Here is a 21644-nt window from a genome sequence, read left to right as displayed (position 1 = left end):
AACCCCAGCCTCCAGCATGGGGACCCGCAGGGCAGGAGGTCCCAATGTCCAGCAAATTCGAGCTACGGCCAGAGAGTCCCCGTGTTGCTCCATCCGCCTATCCAACCATTTCCAGAAGCCTGGACTCATGCGTTCACGACCTATCAGCAACACCCACAATAAACACCACAGCCAGAGCTACACTGGACAGGCACCACCTCGTGTCTCCAGCATGCCACTTTTCAAAGGGCCAGCTAGTGGGTCACTATGTCACTGTAGGCACCTGGCTTTGTCCAGGCGAGGATGCGAGCCCAGACCCTCCTGAGCATGGCCCAGGGTCCCACCTCCACGGACATCAGGCTGGCTGCATCCCATTCCCATTTTCAGGCATGGAAAGACTGAAGCTTATGCTCCCTGAATGCTGGGTCCTGAAATCATTCGGGGTGCAGGGCAGGGTGCAGGTGCAAAGGGGGCTGAGCTTGAATCCGACCCCAGGCAGCTGAACCCTTTGCCAACAACCCACACACCCCGTCATGCTCCCTGCCCCATCGATTCACCTCCCGGGGGCCAAAGTGGCTGACCCCGCATGCAGAGCCCTCTGCTCTTCACACTGCATGAGCCCCCAGCTGCTTGGCTGAGCTGGACCAGTCCCCTGGGCCGAGGGCGGAAAACAGCCGCCAGCAGCCACCACCTGCTTCTGCTCCACGAGCAAGAGGAAGCAGGGCCCCTTGCCTCATGGAGGAAGTGCCTGGGTGAGACGCCGAAGACCAGGAGGGCCCATCTAGGGCAGGGAAGAGTGGGGTACAGAGGGGTCTTAGCCCAGCCCATAGTCCAAGACAGGGTCCCCTTGGGTGCTCCAGTTCAGAGTCAGGCATAGCATGCTAGGTCCAAGCAGGCAGCCCCCTCCCAGTCACCAGGATGGTGGGCAATGCCCCTTTAAGCTGCAAGCAGCTGGCTGGCATGCCCGGTGGGTGAGTCAGCGCCCAGTGCCCGCTGACTCACCGGAAGTCTCCACTGTCCCAGCCCTCTCGCCACACAGGCCGCCTGAGAACTTTGCTCCTCTCGGGCCCAGAGCCACATGCTGGCTGATAGAGAGTTTCCTGTGCGTCACGGCAGGGGTGGGGGAAGTCCCCAAGGTACTACCTTCCAGTCTTTCCGACAGCCTGGATTTGGGGGGTTAGGGGGGATGGCCCCAGAGTCGATGCATGGTCCCTGCAGCCTCGGGGTGCCTGACTGATGGGCTGCCCAAGCAGCACAGCCAGAATGTGAACAGGAACAGGGACACGTGGTGCCCTCCAAGGACCCTGCTCCCTGGTCCCAGCAGTAGCTGACCTTGACCTCTGACCCCAGCCAGAGAGAGCATGTGGACAAGAGGGCCAGGAGAGGGTAGCAGGTCCTGCAGGGAGGACACCTTGCGCCTGGCAGGAAGCTCTCGGGTCATGCACCAACCTCTAAGAGCAAATGGAGAGATGCTCCAGGCTGGGGGAGGGAGGGGGGGTCCCAGAGCTTAGGAGTAGGGTGGGCACAGAGAGAGGCCTTTCTCATCTGTGGAATCCATGTAGCCACTGCCTCTACATCACCTCAGTTTTGTATCTATGCAATGGACTACATTGTAGCAAGAATGCAACACACACCCACTGCACAAAGCATTGCACTGGTAACAGGCACTGCTCCCACCTCTCTCGGTCCACCTTCCCCCAGGCTTAGGAGCCATGCAGGGTACTGGGGATGGGGACAGGGAGCATGCACCAAGTCAGCCGGGGACCCTGTGCCCATGGGGGGGGACCACCATCGACACAAAACAGCTCCGGGTACAACACCAACTGCAGCCGTCACAGCTGTGCAGCCCCTGGCAAGGCACTTGCACCTGTGACTCTGAGGGCTTGGGATCTAGAGCAAGAGGCATGCAGATGTCCTCAGCCCTGTGTCCCAGGACCCCGCCCCCCCAGAAAACTCCCAGGTCCTGAGAGGGTCCCTGTTCCTCCATCCAAGCCACCTGACACCCTCCCAACCTATTCCCTGCATCCCCAAGCCAGGCTTTTTCTCTCTTCCCTGCAATTTCAGCTTTCGCCCTGACCAGACATGGTCTGCCTGGACCACGGCCTCCAAACACTGCTTCCCACCCCTTCCCGAGCTTCTCTCCGCGAGGGAGGTCGAAGCACAGCAAAGCCCTCCCTCCACACAGCCACCTCCCCGCAGCGAGTGCCTGCTGAGTTACTCACAGGGGTTGGGCAATGGTCAGGGATCCGGCCTCCCACTTACGTAAGACGAAATTACCCTGCCCACCCGGCTTCAGCCCACAGCCGCCGCCGCCGCTGCTGCTGCTGCTGCTGCTACTACTGCTGTCGCTGCAGCCGCACCCTCCCTTGGGACCCTTCAGACTCCCCTGTCTGGGCCCCTGCAGGATCAGAGGGGAGCCAGCCTCCCGCTCCCTAAAGGGGATCTCCCTCTGCAGTCTCAGAGGCCAGGTCCTGAGACCACATGGCCTCCAGCAGGAAGAAGGAACCAAAAGGGCAACCTTAACGCTTGCAAACAGGCACCCTACTGTGTGCAGCCTCTCACCCACCCCTGCTTATTCACCGGCTCCAGTCACACTCCCGTGCCTCCGGAGGCATGTGTGATCACCTCCATTTTACAGATAAGCAAACTGAGGCCCAGACCCATGTCAGGAAGGAGGAAGGGGAGGGGCGGGGGTGGAGGCTAGCCAGGGCAAGGCGACAGGCAGCAGGTTCACCAGGGATCAAGAGCCCATTCATTACAGCCAGGGGCGGCTTTGGAAACCCCTCCCACCACCCAGCCCACTGAGACTGGGATAGGCCAAAAAAACATCCTTTCCTCTTCCTGAAAAGAAAAAAAAAAATCCCCTTTCACCCTGCAAGTCTCGTCCACCCGCCCTCTGCATGACAGATGCGACCGCAGCCACCTCACCGAAATTTCCAGGAAGGCCAGCTACCAGGACAAGACCCTCACGGGACCAGGGCAGGGGTCCCAGGCAGCGAAGGGAAGCTTGCAAACAACAGACAAGGAAGAGTTTGGCAGACTGGGGGTTGAGCTAAAGAGGGAGGTTCCCGGGTCAAAGGAGTACAGAAGGTCTTGGCCAGGGAGGACCTCCAGGCTCAGGGTAAAGTTGCAAGGGGGCGAGGGTCCCGGAGGGGCGGATATGGACGCAGCCGGTGCACCAGCCCTGGGAACGTAGTGGGGTCCCCGGCAGCAGCACTGGCATCCACGCGTGGAGGAGCCTGGAACCGCAGCACCAGCACCCAGGTGGGGGTTCAGGGCTGGGTCCCCAAGGTGGCGGAAGGAGTGAGGGCTGAGTTGGGGAACGAGCGGGTAGCCCTGCCAGAAGCCCCCCTCAGGCTTTAACGAGGTCATTTCGCGAGGCTCGGGATCCGGAGCGAGCTGAGCTAACTAAGCCGGACGCGGAGCAGTTTGGGGACCAGCCTGGGGGCTGCGGCGATCAGAGTGAAAGCTAGCAGGGGCCGGGGTTAGCGCCCCTCACCCCGGCCCGGCGGCGCGCCTACCTTTGGCCTGGGGTATGCCGGCGGGCTGGTTGGAGGCGGGCGACTCCATGCTGCAGGCGCGCGTCCCGGGCGGCGACGGGGGCGACGGCGACTGGGGCCGGGGGCGCTAATCGAGCGGACTGCGGGCTTCCACGGGCCCGAGAGCCTCCATGGCTGCGGACGACCAGCCCGTCCCGGGCGCGGCGGAGGAGCAGAGGCGAGGATCCAGGCGCCCAAGGAGAACCCGACTGCGCCGGGCGGTGCCAGGGCCCAGGCTGGGCAATGCCGCGCGCAAGGGGCCCCAGGTCCCTGCGCCCAGATTGGCCAGTCCGTCTCCAGGGCCCGGCCCCTGCCTATCATCGCCAGCCTCCACCTGTCCATCAAACGCCGGCCCCGCCCCGCCTCGCCGGTCTTGGGGCCGCAGATCCGGCCCTGTCCACTCCCAGGGAAACCCAATCCCCATGAGGCTCCGCCCTCTCCGCTGCCTGTCAAGGCGCGAGTCCCACCCACCTCGCGGAGGGTTGGGGTGCCCGCCTCCCGGGCGTCCCGCGCGGCTCCGCGCCCCCAGCCCGCTTCCCCGGAGGAAGGCGGGTCCCGGGTGCGTCATCGGAAAAACCCGGGATCCCGAGGCTGGCAGGGCCGGGGCCCCGGGGATGCGCTACCACAGCGCCCACGCGGCTGCCCTGGGCATGCACGGGACGAGGAAGGGGCCGCTTCCGGGTCCTGGGCTTGCTCGCGGGCCTCAGGTTGCTTCCCCTCGCGCGATGGGCAGGTGGCCCGATTCCTCCCACGTGCAGCCCCGCGGGCTTGCCGAGGCCAGCCCCGCTGACCCATCCTGCACCAGCGGTCAGGTGACTCCGGCTGCATTACTTCCCGGGAGGGGTCACAGGGTTGGTCATAGGGTGGCCCCTGTCGGGTACCTCACCTAAGGGCCTCAGATGCCACCGCCTCCTGCATGGCATGGAACTGGGGGAGGGGAGGTTGTGGGCAGTCTACAAGGGCCCGGTCCACACAGGTGCGTGACAAGGGGACGACCGGTGGCATCCTTCCCACCTCTTGCTCCCCTACTCACGGATGGCACCTGCTTTGGAGGGCACCTTCTGGAGGGCACCCCAGAACCCAGGCTGATCTGAATGCAACAACCTCCCTTAGGGAGTTTCTGCCCCAACTTCCGCTCCTCCCCCTACACACCCACCCCCAGAGCTCTGCTCCCTGAGGGCCCTGTCCTGCCTGCCTGCCTGCCTGCCACCCTCCTACACCGTGCAGCCTAGGGTGCCTGGTGCTCCCCGCATCACCACTGCTCGGCTTATTCCCTGTTCTCTTCCCGTCACACCACCCAGGGCAGGCGGCACATCCAGGCCCAAGGAGAACCAGGCCCAGTGGCACGGATGGTGGGGGAAGGGAGAGGGAGGTGCCGCCCAGGTCCCAGGTGAGTCAACCAGGCCCTCACCTGCCAGGAGTTGGAGGTGTTGGCTGATGAGTCAGAGGGCCTGACCAACAGCCCGGGAATCACACCGACTCCACGTGGGGCGCTGTAAATAGATGCATGAGTCCCCAAGAAGGTGCAGGTCCCCCAACACTGGGGTGGAGTCCAGGAAGGCTTCTTGCAGGAGGCAACTTGGACACTACACCGGTCATGGGTTTGCCGGGTAGAGAGACAAGGGGAGAAGGTCCCTGGAAAGAAATCAGAGTCCCCGACAGAGGAGAGTCCCAAGCAGGGAAACTGAGGCTCGGGTGGGCAGGGCGAGGCCAGATCGCTGTGGGGTGAGAGGCCTGGAGGGAGGGCGGAGGTGGAACCCAGGGCACGTTGGTGCATTCATTCCTGGGAGAGTCACCAAGCATGCCTGCACCGGGGCACACGTGCTCCTGTGCTAAGAGAGGCATACAAGGCAAACACGCCTAAGACCTGAGTCAGCCCCGGCAGGCCCCAGAAGGCTGTCATCCAAAAGGAGCCATCCCAAATCCAGCCCCTATCCATGAAGGCGACCTGGTGGGGAGGTGGGGGGAGGCAACCCAGGGTATGAGGTGGCAGGTGTAAAGTGGTGGAAGGGGTTGAGGGATGTCTGTGGTAAGAGAGAATCCCAGGAGACCAGCATGGCCAGGGCAGCACCTGCCAGGTGAGTGACCCGTAAGTGCACCTCGGGGACCATCTCAATTCCTACGTACTGTCCGTATGCCGCACACGTCACACCAGGAGGTGCACCTGTGCATTCCTGCAGCTGCTGCGCACCTGTGGACTTCACCCTGCCAGAGCAAGAGGTGTTCTCTGGGGATGTCACCTGCACAGCCACAGAACGGGGGTCCCGCCATCCTCTTCCTCTGGGTGCTTCCTGCCCACCCTCTCCCACCCCAGCACCACCACCACCAGGGCCTCCACGTGCCGCTGAGGACAGCAGGGCCCCCTCCGCATCCAGTCATTCCCAGTGTTTCTCTCTGCAAAGGCTGATCCCACGGCCTTGCCTTCCCCACCTGCCGCACCTTCCCCACCACTCCTTCAAGATCCAGTTCTGAAACCAGGACGGGAGCAGGGGTTGGGGAGTGAGGGGCTCTCCCTGACGCCATTTCCGACACTGTGCGGTGTCCCCAGCCCCTCGCATGGTGGTGGCTCTGCCTTGAGCTGCGACTTGTCCCTCCTCACCCAGCTGGGGAAGCAGAGTTCCCCCTCGGGGTGCTTGCAGGCCGAGTTGCTGTCACAATACAGAGAGTGGCTCCCCTGTTGCTCAGCCTGACCCTTGCAGGACGCGCGGCCCATTCTGAAAGCGCTCACAACCTGCAGCTCCCTCTGGTGGACACGCTGTGATGCAGGTCTCCCCCCGTGGCCTCTGCGCTTAGAACAGGTGCCCGGGGGGTGCAGGGGAAGCTCATCGCATCTCAGCCAGGTGCATCTCAGAGCCGCCACGTCCATGGAGCAGTTGAAGGCAACCGAGGTTCAGACAGGTGCTGGAGCGCACACGAGCGCGTTGCCAGAAGTGGCAGGGAGGCCGTCCATTAGCACGCTGTGAGCTGAGGGCACAGCGCTGGAACACCCTGCTGCTGCCACCTGCAGCAGTATCAGCTCTCTGCTTCTGAGGGGGGGGGGGCGGAAGGAAGGGGCGCCTGTCCCGCTCCCCATGGCTGTGAGGTTCACAGAGCTTCACGGAACTCCAGGCACCCCAAAAGCCTCAGTCTTGGTGCGAGAAACAGGTGAGTTTTTGCCTTGGTGGTGTGATGCCCTGATGATTGCGGTAGGCCTAGAGCTTCCTCTCCACTGAGGCCCAAGGTTTCAAGCAAGCCCCCTCTGGGTCCCACTGCCTGGAAGGAACGAAGCCGGTTTTGTGTCTTTGCACAGCTTGTCCCGTCACCCCAGCCTGCTGGGTACAGAGCTTGCCCTACATGACTAGCAGCTTGCCTCCTTCTCCGGGCTGTGAGCCTACGGGGGTGTTCTGATCACATGAACCCGTAAAGAGTGGTGAGCCACCTGCCAGTGATCACGTGGTGGCCCTGGGGGAGAGAATACACAGATGTGCACATCTGCCTGCAAGGCACTGCTTTCCCATGGGAAAGCCAGAAGGTTTCTGCATGGTCTTAAACCAGCCAGGCAACAGGCAACCTTCAAGTTCCCCTGTCAGTTGTCTCCAGTGGTACTCTGTCTCTCTCAGACACCCCAAGGTCTGGGCTGACCTCCCTGTCATGACAGGGGTCCCTCGGAGCTTCCCCAAATTCTTCCCAAGAGCCTCTGCTCAAGCCACACCTTCACAGAGCCCATACCTGGCTACCTGGCATGATGGGAAGCAAAAACCAAGACAGACAAGGCCCTTTGCCTTCCAGATGAACCCCCTGGAAGAACCTAAGAAAGCAGAAAAGCAGGGGCCAGTACAGTAGCTCAACAGGCCAATCCTCCTGCCTACAGTGTCAGCATTCCATTTGGGCACCAGTTCTAGTCCTGGCTGCTCCACTTCCCAACCAGCTCTCTGCTGATGGCCTGGGGAAGCAGCAGAGGATGGCCCAAGTCCTTGGGACCCTGCACCCACATGGGGGGACCTGGATGAAGCTGCTGGCTCCTGGCTCTGGGCTGGCTTAGCCCTGACCTTTGCGGCCATTTGGAAAGTGAATCAGGATAGAAGCTTTCTCTCTCTATGTCTCCCTCTCTCTGTATCACTCTTGCCTTTCAAATAAATAAACCTTTTTTTTAAAGATTTATTTTTAATATTTTTTAAAGGCATACAGAGAGGAGAAATAAAAACCAACATGGAAAGTACAAAGTGTGCCAATCCGAAGCCAGGAGCCAGGAAGGGACACGTGCAGGATCTTTGGGCTGTCCTCAACTCTTTCAAAGCTGGAGAAAGGGAAGAAATGGTGCCCATAGCGGGCGTGCAGCAGAACCACTTGCGCACCGCAGAACTTTTAAACAGCTCACGTGGAAAGTACCAGTCAGTGACAGGGACAAAGAATCAGAACCAGCTGAGAAATCAGAAGCCAGCCCAACAGAATCAGTGCAGCAGAACCAGCTCAGAATCAGCTCAGCAGAACGAGGAGGCTGCTAAGACACAATCCTGCAGGGCCCCCGAGGTGACGGCCACTCAGGAGCACCAGGGCAGGTGCAGAGGCAGGCGAGGTGGAAGCAAACTGAGCCCTGAGCTGGTACAATGGACCATCACGCCTTCCAGCTCCTCAGAGCCAGAGGCCTCCAAAACGAAGGGGGCACACGCAGGCTGATGGGAGCAGAAAGCAAGGCAATCGTGAACTCCTGGAAAAAACAATACACATGACATAGAAAAGGCAGCAGCGATGCACCCCACAGCTCAGTGGAGACCATATAAACCTCACCATTGTTAGTATCAGATATTGCAGCTCCAAGGATTGTGGTGCCTGTATGCATAAAGGGGTCAGTCCTGTTTCCCACCATTTGGAAAGAAGGAAAGAGAAGAAACACAGCAGGCAGAAACACGGAAGGAAGGAAGGAATCAGGAAGGCAGACTCCCAGTAGGGAAGAGGTTACGCAGGACTGCTGCTGTGTGCTCACCTGTGCGAGCAGGTGTGTGCTCACCTGTGCAACAGGTACGTGTTGGCATGCTCTGTGGCGTTCCATCTTGGAGCGCCGTGTGTGGCACTGCCTTCAGAAAGTAAAGAAAGAAAAAAAGTCATGGAAACCTGGAGAAGATGGGGGAGGGCGGGGGGAGGGAGGGAAAGGTCTTCGGCAGGGGGACAGGTGGAGGTGGAGGTGGGGTGGGGGCAGGTGTTGGAAGGAGGCGAGGTGGGGAGGTGTGCAGCCGAGAAGTGGTGGAGGGCTAGAAATGCATTTTTGCAGAGGCATCCGAGACACGCAGGTCTTCCTGTTAGCGGGGGGGTTCAGGAAAAGAGCCACAGGGCACCGCTCAAGGCCTCCATGCCCGCTGACCAGCCAAGCCTCACGCAGGCCACTCCCTGACAGGCACCTCCTCCCCCCCATCTCCCACCCAGGCGAGCATCTGATCAGCTGCTCTGGTCATGCAGCCACATCCTCCAGGCAGTCATACCTCCTGCTTACACAAGTGTGATTGGATGTTCCAGTCACACCGCCGCACAGACACCTCACCTGTCACCAACACCCCTAGCAGGCCACACCCCAACAGGGTTCCCCTCTGGCGCAGACAGCGACGGACTGGCTGCTTGGGTCACGCGTCCTCCCCTGCCCCAAGGCGCCTGTCCTGCCTGGTTGCAGGGAGGAAAGCGCGGGAACAATGTCCACCGCGGGAGAAGGGGGCTTACTTTCCGGGTGTCTGAGCGGCCGGTGGGCTCCCATGTGAGACTAGATCGCATCACCAGCTAGACGTGTCCTGGACCCCAGAGAGAAACCTGGGCTGGCTGTGTTCTCAGATTGGTCAGTTCAAGGGTCTGGCGCTGTGCTCGGAGCCCTGCGGGCTCAGCTGGGATGCTCCAGCCTGCCACCTGCTAGACTGCTGCTGAGTTCCAAAGTTCACCCAACCCATCCTTCCCGGGGAGGAGCAGGTCTGAGGTGTGTAACTGCTGCTCACCCCCTGGGGGAGCAGGTGCACAGGCCTGCCTGGGTGGACAGGAGACTGTATCCGCAGAGGATGCTGGCTGTGGGGAGAGCACTGAAGGGAAGGGGGATCCCCGATGTGTTTCCTCTACTGTCCTGAGAATAATGATCTGTTAGTCATTTAAAAGGCAGAGTCGCACAGACAAAAGGAGAGACACAGAAAGTGATCTTCCGCCCGCTGGTTCACTCCCCCAAGTGGCCACAACGGCAGGAGCTGAGCCAGTCTGAAGTCAGGAGCCTGGAGCTTCCTCCAGGTCTCCCGCAAGGGTGAAGGGGCCTTGGGCTGTCCTCCGCTGCTTTTCCAGGTACATTATCAGGGAGCTGGATCATGAGGCAGCTGCCGGGACTCAGACCTGCACTCATATGGCATGCCAGTGCTGTAAGCGATTTTTTTTTTACTGGCTATGCCACAAGGTCGGCTCCATTTTCAGGATCTGTTACTCTTCTGTGCCCCAGAACTCTAGAATGGGGGTTCTCAAAGTTCTCCAAGGCAGAGCAGCTCCTGGCACACCAGGATCTGAGGGATACTTCAACCTGCAAGTGTCGTGAGCCCCCTGGAGAGAGGGGGCCCAGTAGAAAAGCAGTGGGAGGGAAGTCTCTGAACTGGCCCTGGGCTGTCCAGGGGCCAGCCATGCCTTCTCTGCAGAACATTCCTGCACATAATGTGTGTTATTTTCAGGGTAAGGTAAGTGCTTAGCCAGGATCCAATCCACTCATGGCCATAACAAGGTAATCTTTTCCCATTTACCAAATGATACTTTGTTTCAATTCTGCCTGTGGGAGATAGTTGGAATCCTGCCCCTTACAGAAAGCCTTCCCGAATTACCCAGCCCCTCCTCTGTTGGAGGCAGAAGGAGCTCAGCGCCACCTAGTGATCCGATCTAGACTCTGCTTCAAATGGCATCAACAGCTAGCCAGGTGTGGGTGTGCAGACGGGTGCTGTGGTGCAGTAGCTTAAACCGCTGTCTACAGCGCTGGCATCCCACGTGAATGCCAGTTCAAATCCCACCTGCTCCATTTCCCATCCAGCTCTCTGTTTATGTTCTGGAAAAACAGTGGAGGATGGTTCAAGTGCTTGGGACCCTGCATCCATGTGGGAGACCCAGATGAAGCTCCTGGCTTCAATCTGACCATTATGGCTATTTGGGGAGCAGATGAAGATCTCTCTCTCTCTCTCTCTCTCTCTCTGCAACTCTGACAAATAAACCTTTTATACAAAACAGCTGTGTGTGACTTGGTGATTTGAGGACACACGTGTTTGGCCCTTTGTTTGGCTGGGGCTGGGCTAATGGTATCTCCAACGTGGCCAGATTTCCAAGCCAGTGCCATGTCCTGTGTTCTATAGCACCTCACATGTCAAGAAAGGAATGACATTGAGGGACCTGGAAGTCACAGAATCCCAGCTCTACCTGGGCTGGTTAGAAACTGCGAAACAGGTGGCTGGGGGCAACGCCGGGAGGAACTATACACTCTACCTCTCAGTGTAAGCCTGGCAGAGAACTTGCAGCCACACTTGGAAACTAGACCCTTCTAGCATTGACTGCCAAGAGTGGCCGTGCATGGATCCAGTACTTCCCAGCTTGCCAGCCCGGGCAGCAGCTGGTTTTTTTTTCCCCCAGTAGGTGGGTGTTGGGAGGGTGTTGAGCAGGACAGAGAAAGATTCCAAGGCCATGGTGGGAGGGTGGTACAGGCTCGGGGAGGAGGCCACTTGATAGAGAAGCTGGAGGGTGGGAGGCGCCAATCGCCACGATAAAACCCGGCAGAACCAACCCTGTGTGTGGGAGATGAGATTGTAGACTTGGCAGTGAGCTGAGAGCTTGGGTGGCCACCTCATCCTTGCAGGCCATGTGCCAGCACTCCCTCCCCCAGGAAGCCCTCCCTGCTGGCCTCACCCTGCTCATCAGGACTCCAGCACCGCCCAAAGACTGGGCCCAGTTGCATCTTTGGGCTCCTAGCCCAATGCAAGGTGACAGGTTTCCTAGGGTTGCTTGGCCGATCTCCCTCTTGACCTCTGAGATTGAGCTCCAGTTGCTGCGAGTACCACCGGTGTGTGACCCCAGGGAGTGGATGTAACCACTCGAGGCTGCTTACCCCTCCCTAAAATGGAAAATATGATTGTCCTCACTTTGAAGAGTCAGGGTGAGGGGCTGGTGCTGCAGTGTAGCACCTGTGACAACCACATCTCATATGGGCGCTGGTTCAAGCCCTGGCCACTCCACTTCCTATCCAGCTCCTTGCTGATGACCTGGGAAAACAGCCAAGGATATTTCTGCCCCTGCACTCACGTGGGAGCCCAGGATGAAGCGTTGGCAGCTAGTTTCAGATCAGGCCACTTCTAGCCATTGCGGCCACTGGGACAGTGAACCAGACACTGGAAGACCTTTTCTCTCTCTCCTCTTTCTTTCTGTAACTCTTTCAAATACAAATAGATACATCTTTAAAAAGAAGGAGGAAGAGACGGAAAAGAAGACAAGGCCGTGGCTCCACCCTCATAGCTGTCACTCGGTTTCTCAGGGTACGGGCCAGTCTGGGAAGAGAGCAAAGCTTTTGTGCCATAGGACATGGAGTGAAGAACTTCTTCCCAGGTCCCCCAAATGTTTGGAGGCCTCTGGGGCTCAACCAGCCCAGGAGTTCCTGGCAGCCTTCGAGCGACAAGCCTCCCATCCCTTCTCCTGTCCCACAAGTGCTTGGCTCACAGCCCCATGCAGCTTCGTGGACCAGTTGCCCCGGGGCTGCCCTAGCCAGGGGCCCATGTCCAGGCCTCAGATCTGCCCCAGGTCCTTGACAGTTTTACAGCGGTGACTGTCTGGGGCAGCCAATACCACGAGCGGCATCAAGGTCTAGGCTGGTATAGCTGGAGACACACGGCTTGCTGAACCACATGCCAGGGCCACAGCTGTTTCTTTGGGGAGGGGTGCTTGCTGGAGGGTGGAACAGAGGCTGGGGGGGTGGGGGGCGTTCCTGGGACTGGGATGCAGAGAGGCAGAACCAGGATGAGCTCCAAGGGGGAAACAGAGGGGAACAGGGGTAGAGATCTCACACACACACACACACACACACGCACGCACACCACTCCCAACTGTCTCCAGAACTGTGGATGAGAAGGGAAGGGACAGAGCCTGGGATTTCATCCCTGAGGCTGAGCCAAGACAGCCTGATGGCATCAGAATCCTGTTCTGCCAGAAATTCATTGTGTCTGAGTCATGCGGTTGTCCTGAGGCCTCAGTTTCCTTATCCATAAAATGGGACAACAACAACCCCAATAACACTTCCCCGTGTGAGCTCACTCTTGGGCTCAACAGGCCCTGGCAGCCTCTGGGCGTGATTGGGAATAGGGTAAGACATGACTGACAGGGTACAGCATTGGATCCAGGGAGAGGCTGTGTGGGGGGGGGGGGGGGGGTGTTGGAGCCTCATTGGCTCTGGAAGGGTCAGAACCTTAGAACCTTGACACTAAGCCTGCTGAGACTGTGCACCAGTACCACAAGCCACTCCTCCAGTCCTCAGGCAGGGTGGGGTGGGGTGGGGCTCAGCCACCCCATGAGCCTCCTCTGAGCTCCCCTGCCCTTAGGTAGACCAGACCAGCTGGCAGCTGGTGATAAATGGGCATTATAAACAACAAGCAACCCAGCCAGCATGGAGCCTGGCTCAGGAGGGCAGCCCCAGCCCTTCTGGGTGCTGGCTGTGGCAATGAGGTAGCTCAGCAGGAAGTGCGGCTCAGTGGCCCTGGGCTGTGAGATTGATCCTGGCTCTAGGACACTCTAATAAGATAGTGCCGGTGACCCTGAGAGAGATAAGGGCATCTACTCAGGGAGTGCCAGTGGCATCGCTTAATACTGGAAACTATCCTGAGGTGGGCTGATGGGGTGTAGCGAGTAAAGCTTCTGCCAGCAGTGCACGGAGCCCATACAGGTACCTGTTCGAGACCTGGCTGCTCCACTTCTTATCTAGCTCCCTGCTAATGCACTAGGGAAAGCAGTAAAAGATGGCCCAAGTGCTTGGGCCCCTGCACCTACACAAGAGACCTGCATGAAGGCTCCTGACTTATGGCCTGGCCCTGGCCATTGTAGCTATTTGGGGAGTGAACCAATGAATGAAAGATCTCTCTCTCTCTCTCTCTCTGTAAATCTGCCTTCCAACTGCAAATAAACAACTCTTTGAAAGCAACAGCAACAAGCCTGAGAGAAGAGTCCCGGCAAGCACACGGCAGGTGAAGGATCTGTGCCTGCACTGTATGAGGAATTTCTGAAACTGCACAATAAGAAAATAAATAACCCAATAAAAACGTGCGAGGCAGCTGAACAGACGCCTCCCCCAAGGCCATGCAGCTCACGGCAAAGGCTCCACAGCTTGAGTCACCAGGGGCAGACGGTAAACCCGTAGCGAGATTCCATGCGCACCTGCCAGACGGCAAGAACGGAGGCCCCAAGAACCGGCGAGGTGTGCAGGAGCTGTGTGAGCACAAGCAGGTGCCCCAGTTCAGAAACAGCTGGACAGTTCCTTCCACGGTCCACATGCCCCTGTCAGGGATGCAACCATTCTGCTCAAAACACACACACACACACCCCAGATGCAAATGTTAATGCCAGCTTCCATGACAAGACTTGGGCCTTAACGCCGCTGTCTGTGACGCCAGTAACCCATACAGGCAGCAGTTCGAGTCCCAGCTGGTCTGCTTCCCATCCAGCTCCCTGCTGAGGCATCTGGGAAAGCAGCAGAGGATAGCCTGTGTCCTTGGGCCCCTGAACCCACGTGGTAGACCTGGAAGAAGCTCCTGGCTTCAGACAAGCATAGTTCTGATTGTTGCAATCATATGGGAAGTAAACCAGCAGGTGGAAGATCTCTCTCAATGAAGACAAACAAGTAAACATTCAAAAAATAAATAAAAAGGGGAAGGCAGTTGTTTGAGGAGAAGCCCAGGAGCCCCCAGGAAGCCCCATACACAGACACCCCACCCCCCACAGGAAGCTCAATGAGGGATTGGCTGTGGCTGCTGTCACTCTTCAGCCTCTTGCCCCGCCTTTTACAAGCTGGTCTCCATTTCCCATTCTGTGAAATGGATAAGAATGGTCCAGGATCATCTCTGCCAGGTGATGGGGCATAGGAACTCGCACCTGCCCGAGGGAGATGCTCCCGGGAGCCTCACCTTTGGAGGAGTTTGAATAAGAATTTTAAAAGTGGCTGTGAGCCATTCTGCTGAGCTGCTGCCAGCCTGGACAGCAAGGGCTGTCATGACTGACATGGCTCTGGGGCCAGGCACAGCTTGAGAGTCTGCAGCCTCAGGGGGGGACAGAGGCAAAGGGACACATGACAGCACTGGTCATGTGCAGGGTAGAGGCCGGCAGGGAGTCTGCTCGGGACTCCTGCAGGCTGTACTCCGAGAGCTCAGCGAAGACAGATACGCTTTCAGAATCACAACGGACAACGTGGGGAGGGCAGGGGAGGTGCCAAGAACCAGTTGCCCTGTGGCTCTGCCAAAGGGCGGGGCCACCTCCCTGTGCAAAGGGAGACAGACAGAGCCCTGGGGCAACCTGAGGCACCCTGGGGTGTCACATGCTAGCTTGCAGGTGGCAGAGTGTGTGGGGAAAGAATACTTCCTCGTGTTTGTGCGTGGGAAACCCTGGAAGAAATAGCAAGAACTGGGCAAGAATGTGGCCATGGTTGGGAGGAGAGCCGGAAGGTGGGAGCAGGCTGTGGGAGGCAGCATTTTGCTTAGCATCTGTAGATGCTACCTATACATTGCCCAATCAGATCACATCTAAACATATCCTTAAGCACAATGCTGTACTTTAAAAACAAAAACAAACAAACAAACAAAAACAAAACAAAACACTATTTTGGGCCTGGAGCCGTGGACTAGCAGCTAAAGTCCTCGCTTTGAACGCGCTGCGATCCCATATGGGTGCTAGTTCTAATCCCTGCAGCCCCGCCTCCCATCCAGCTCCCTGCTTGTGGTCTGGGAAAGCAGTCAAGGAGGGCCCAAAGTCTTGGGACCCTGCACCCATGTGGGAGACCTGGAAGAAGTGCCTGGCTCCTGGCTTCAATCAGCACAGCACCGGCCGTTGCAGTCACTTGGGGAGTGAATCATTGGATGGAAGATCTTCCTCTCTGTCTCTCCTCTCTGTATATATCTGCCTTTCCAATAAAAATAAACTCTTTTTAAAAAGTTATTCTTTGTTTAATATTGTTTATATAGTTGAGAGCCCTCAGATCAGGGTGGAGAGGTGGAAGGTGATATGGAGGACGGTGGGTGGGACAAATATTTCAGGTTCTTTTGTTTAGTTTTTACTGTATCCGCAAGAAGGGTGGTAAAATTTGAGTTTACAAAGGCACTTTGCCTAGCACCTTCACAGGGCAACTCTGTAGCCCTCGGATGGCACTGGTTGCAAGGTGCCTTGTGTAACAACCACACCCTGGGCCTCTGCGACTTTCCAAGCATCCTTCAACTGCGGAGGGGTCTCTCCCCCTCCATCTCCCGGTCCGCCATGCCTCAGAGCTTCTCTCTCTGCACCCCACCCTCTTAGCTGTTTCCTTGCCTGCCTTAATCTACTCTGAAGAGCCGCCTTGCTACCCGCACGCTGCATTTCTGATGCAGACTCCGAGAGGGCCAAGCTTTGGATCAGCCTAACACAAGTCCTTTCTTCCTGCTCTAAGGCTCCTAAGCAAACCACTATGTGTTCGTGGTCGGGAAGCCTGGCTAGACCTCTAGTTCTGAATGGCAGGTCCTTGACCGGCTTCCGTTCCACCACATGATGCTAAGACAGCATCCATTACACTTATCTCCAGCAGGGAGAACAGACTCAGACTGGGTATCTGGGCCCTGGCATTTGCCATAACAGGTTAACCTTCCACCTACAATATCAGTGCACCATATGAGCGCTGGTTCAAATCCCAGTTGCTCCACTTCCAATCCACATCCTTGCTAATGTTCTTGGGGAAGCAGCAGGGGAGGTCCATGAGCCTGGACTCCTGGACCTGTGGCGGGGGGGGGCGGGGGGGGGACCCTAACTAAGCTCTAGGCTCCCGGCTTTGGACAGACATAGCTCCAGTTGTTGCAGCTGTCTGGGGAGTGAAACGGAAGATGAAACATCTCTCTTTCTTTCTCACTCTCTCTGCCTTTCAAATAGATAAGTTGAAGACCACCTCCTGGCACCAAAGGAATAGAAAACTGGACCCAGGAGATGCGAGCTTCAACCTCCCCTGTTGAACTCGATGCTCCCTCCTCCACCTGACCCTACCCTCCCACCTGCCTTTTTCTCTTCAGCACCTGCTATACCCACCCACCCTTTGGCATCCTTTTGGTTCTGTGGAGTCCTTATAGTTGAGACTCTGGATACCAGTTCCACCCCGGATGCCTCCCTCACTTTCTCCATCTCTGGACCCCCCTCATCACTCTGTGGGAGGACATTGTGACCCTAGAAGGTCAGGGAACACAGGATTACAACTGATTGGATAGTATCTGTATGATAACAACCCATTGGATACCTTTTGTATAACTGATTGGATGTCATTTGTATGAGAACAGTTGGGCAGACAGCATGTGAATGGGAATACTTGGTGGAATATACAAGACAAAAGGAGTTCCAAACAAACACACAGAAACAGTTGATGGGCTTTGCTGATAAGCTCGATACCTCCTCCCTTATCCCCTATGTGTATAAAGCCTGATGCCACTAATACACTTTGGCTTTAGCCTGTCAGAGTCCACGCGTGTTACTACTGGGGCTCCGTGCACCGAGTCCATCGCTGCGGGACAGCGACAACTCTCTCTCCTCTTCAAGGGTTTTGCGTCCCCCACGCACATTCCCAAGGTCTCACCAAGAAGCTGGCACCTACACATGGTTCCCGCTGTCACCACTCAACGCTCACATCTGTGTGTCCTCCTGTCGGGTTCCCATTCATCATCCAAGGGTCAAGGACAGGCACCATGAGCTCTCAGCACAGAGATGGATGAAAGAACTGCTGGAAAACTTAGCAGACTCTTGCTCCTGGCCTCGGTTTCTCCTTTTTCTTTAGGGCTTCCTAGACAATGCAGACTGGGGAAAGCCTTTGTCCCCTGGATACTGCAGGCATCCGGCATCTCTCTCTCTCTGTTTCCAGAGATACACAGAGAAGAGACAGCGAATCTTCCATCCGATGATTCACTCCTTAAGCAGCCGCAACAGCCAGAGCTGAGCCGATCTGAAGCCAGGAGCCCAGAGCCTCTTCCAGGTTTCCCATGTGGGTGCAGGGTCCCAAAGCTTTGGGTCATCCTCAACTGCTTTCCCAGGCCACAAGCAGGGAGAGGATGGGAGGCAGGGTTGCCGGGATTAGAACTAGCACCCATATGGGATCCCGGGCATGCAAGGCAAGGAGTTTAGCCACTATGCTATAGCGCTGGGCCCACATATCGCGTTTCTTTCCAGAAGCAGCAAAGACCAAGGCTCTCCTATCACCATATGGAGCCCCCAGGCTAGCAGCAGAAAAGAGGAGCAATAATAGCAGGCAAAGCTTTCTGCTGGCCGGCATGGAGCCGCATGCCGTTGGCTTCCCAACAGACACCTGTATTACTGACGGTCTGGGAAGCCTCTAGGCTTCCCAGGCCACGTGCTATGGGACATTTGAGCTGCTCAGGAGGCAGACTACGGAGAATGTCAGGGCCCACAGGGAGCACGGCTGTCACGAGGTCAGTTTGTGAACAGAGGGCACCCACAGATAACCTCTGAGAAGCAGAGTCAGGCTTGGCTCCTGAATTCTCAGGGTGAGCAGGAGCTCGGTGTTCCTGCCACCGCCCTGCATGCACACAGCCTTCCCCTGGGGTCAGCAGCCTGGAGGGTACCCTTGGTGTCACCCCTGGTGTCGGGACTGAAGGGATTAGGTGCAGCCCATGCACCCTGCAGGCCACTTGGTGCCTGTGCAGAAGCAAACCTGCTCTGTTTTCCTTTCAGCAAAGCTCCGCGAGGAATGCACCAGGCTCTGAGAAGCCTGCTGCTGCCCCCACACCTCTGCAGGGCAGGCAAACTGCTCAGGACCCAGGCACACTGCAGCAACTCCCTGAATTCCCAGCTAACCTCGCTGAGACTCCCTTTTCAGAACCACCCACCATCTACATTGACTGGACAGAAGAGGAAAACTCTATGGAGCAAGACGGCTCTGAATCCCTCAAGCAAGACCCCCCAATGCAGGCTTGTGGGAGTCCATGTGGGTCCAGCCCCGCCAGGGCCCCTTGGACCATGTGCCACTGGGAAAGGCTGCTCCGGTGGTGGAGTCTGCCCGATCCCCCAGTGCCTGTGCATGGCACAGATGGCCCAGCCCCAGAGCTGGGCAGCCAGGAGGGCCCACAGGCCCCTTCCCTGCATTCCTTCAAGCCCCTTGACCCAGGGTCCATGCAGGCCATCCATGGCCGAGACACAGGGCTGAAGACGGCTTCCTCTCATGACTTCTATGGGACTCTCCTGCAGCATGGCGATACAAATGGGCTGTTGCCTCCCCTAAGCCACGCTAGGATGGAAGACCATCCCTGTCTGCCCTTCCCGGCTGGAGGCCTCCTTGCTGGCCGCTGTACAGGGCAGCTCCATGTCTGTGGGAGCCTTGAAGAAGCAGTGAGCCCCCGCAGTGTCCACCACAGAATGGTCGAAAGCCTGCCCTGTCTACATGGGGTGGCCTCCTCGCTGCAGGAGTCTCCCTCGACCTCTCCTGTCCCCAACTCCCTGCTTGTGACCTGGGAAAGCAGTCAAGAACAGCCCAAAGCCTTGAGACCCTGCACCTGCATGGGAGGCCCGGAAGAGCTTCTGGCTCCCAGCTTCATATCAGTGCAATACCGGCAGTTGTGATCACTTGGGGAGTGAATCATCTGCCTTTCCAATAAAAACAAATAAATCTTTTTTAAAAATCTGACTTTTCAATAATAAAATAAAATCAGCAACAGCTTCGTCCACAACCCTGTCTCAAAATGAGGAATTTTTATTCTGTGTAAACACTACTTTCCTTAACTTTTGTGTGTGTCTGTGTGTGGGGGGAGGGGTTCAAATTTATTTAAGAGGTGAGGAAATCATAGGCACACATGGGACAGATTATCTCCAAGGAGTAGACGGGGCTGAAGAATTGAGAGAGATGTTGCAGCTTTCATTTTGTGTCCAGAGGAGGAGGGAGGGAGCCCTCCCTGTTTCCTGGCTTCCTCCCGCCCTGTGTCCTGGGAGAGAGGGAATGCATCCTGGGACAGGGAGGCCATCCGACTGACAGGTAGGCATGGCGATGGGGGAGGATGGGGGTGGGGGAGGATGGGGGATGGGGGAGGATGGGGGAATGGGGGGGATGGGGGAGGATGGGGGAGGATGGGGGAGGGGATGGGGGAGGATGGGGGGTGGGGGAGGATGGGGGAGAGGATGGAGGAAGGATTGGGGAGGATGGGGGAATGGAGGATGGGGAGGATGGGGAGGATGAATGGGGATGGGGAGGATGGGGGAGAATGGGGAATGGGGGAGGATGGGGAAGGATGGGGGAATGGGGGAGGATGGGGGAGGATGGGGGAGGTACGGTTTCCAGTTTGGGACTCTATGCTTGCAACCTGCCTGCCCCATTTTGTTCCTCCCTCGGAGAATCCTGACCCTTCAGAGCGGCTGGAGGGTGCAGTTTCATTACTTCTTCTGCAGCCACTTCCTGATGATTTAGGGCACAATTCTTGTCGATCCCAGGTTCAGAACTCTCTCCCCGGGCTCAGCGGTGTGGCCAAGCGGCTAAAGTCCTTGCCTTGAATGGGTCCTTGAATGGGCCCTTGAATGGGCCAGGATCCTATATGGGCGCCGGTTCTAATCCCGGCTGCTCCACTTCCCATCCAGCTCCCTGCTTGTGGCCTGGGAAAGCAGTCGAGGACGGCCCAAAGCCTTGGGACCCTGCATCGTGTGGGAGACCTGGAAGAAGTTTCTGGCTCCTGGCTTCAGATCGGCATAGCATCGGCCATTGCGGCTCACTTGGGGAGTGAATCATCGGACAGAAGGTCTTCCTCTCTGTCTCTCCTCCTGTCTGTATATCTGACTTTCCAATAAATAAATAAATAAATCTTAAAAATAAAAAAGAAATCTTTTCTCATCTCATGGGCCCATCTCATGAACTGGTGAAATTGCAACTGGTGCCAATGACCGTGCCCCCTGCTCACCATCGCCACTCCAAGTCGCTGGCCTGTTTCTGCCTTCTGAAACGGCATGCAAGGGCCTGGACAGGAGCAGGCTGACTCACCCTTCCTGTACACCTGGGCGTGAGCCTCTCCCTCCCCCTCCCCCGCACAGGAGGCAGCACAACACGCACCGTGTGTTCCGCTGTCAGGACACACACCCTGGGCTCTGGCTCCTCAGACATAAGATCCTGTTGCATCTGAGAGGCATGGGACACAAAAGCTCAGGTTTTGTGAAGATTGCAAAGGTCAGCAGTGCGGATCTCTCCCTAGGATCCTGGACTAGTGTGGATGTGACTGCCCAGAATCTGCCAGGTCTCTGCTCTGCTTTTCCTAGACCAACACAGTGCCCACAGCAGCTACAGCCTGCCCAGGTTCCTGGCTGGCCCAAGGCCATCAGTGGGGTCTCCCTGCATGGTGGGACCTCAGGTCCCTGGCCAAGCTCAGTGGTGCCCAAGGATGTGGCTTGTCCAGGACCCCTGAGGCCCACAACCTGCCCTGGCACACTGCTACCTTCAATGTCTTAAAACAAAAATGTTAAAACCTCAGCCAGCAGCGTGGCTAAGCAGCTAAAGTCCTTGCCTTGAACTCGCTGCGATCCCATTATGGACGCAGGTTCTAATCCCGGCAGCCCCACTTCCCATCCAGCTCCCTGCTTGTGGCCCGGGAAAGCAGTGGAGGACGGCCCAAAGCCTTGGGACCCTGCACCCGCGTGGGAGACCCAGAAGATCAGACAGAAGATCCCCCTGCGTAACTCTGCCTTTCAAATAAATAAATCAATCTTTCAAAAATAAAAATGAAGCAGGAGAGAAAGAAGGGAGCCAGAGATAGGAGGGGCCTGGCTTTTATCTGGTGCTTGCCATGTGCTGGGCCCTGCCAGGAACTCTCCCCCCACCCAGGCCTGCAGTCATACGAAATAAACAACGGGGCAGGTGCCCGCTGGGCATCAGCACGTGCAGCGAGGCTAAGTAAACCGGGTCTCCCCATCCCCCTGCCC

At 57.5% G+C, this 21644-nt stretch overlaps 1 protein-coding gene across 3 annotated transcripts in view; it reads right to left on the bottom strand.

Moving 5' to 3' along the window:
• Window positions 1–20797, bottom strand: part of LOC121167549 (dual specificity mitogen-activated protein kinase kinase 3-like) — a 33498-nt gene extending 12701 nt beyond the window's left edge. Inside the window, exons 1-2 of one of the 3 annotated variants that reach the window (XM_040997018.1) lie at window positions 20633–20797; window positions 8506–8572 (exon numbers count right to left, since the gene is read on the bottom strand). In XM_040997018.1, coding sequence (XP_040852952.1) covers window positions 8506–8572; window positions 20633–20680 — 115 coding nt within the window. In that variant the 5' untranslated portion in view covers window positions 20681–20797. Of the gene's footprint in view, window positions 1–3500; window positions 3747–8481; window positions 8573–20632 lie in introns of those variants that run through there. The other 2 variants (XM_040997020.1, XM_040997019.1) reach the window with 2 other exon arrangements.
• Window positions 20798–21644: the final 847 nt, after the last annotated feature.

This window comes from Ochotona curzoniae, unplaced genomic scaffold (genome assembly GCF_017591425.1).
Source record: "Ochotona curzoniae isolate NIBS_2020 unplaced genomic scaffold, NIBS_Ocur_1.0 patch386, whole genome shotgun sequence".
Lineage (NCBI taxonomy): Eukaryota > Metazoa > Chordata > Mammalia > Lagomorpha > Ochotonidae > Ochotona > Ochotona curzoniae.
The sequence above is the reverse complement of the archived record's forward strand: the minus strand, read 5'-3'. Positions and strand labels throughout refer to the sequence as shown.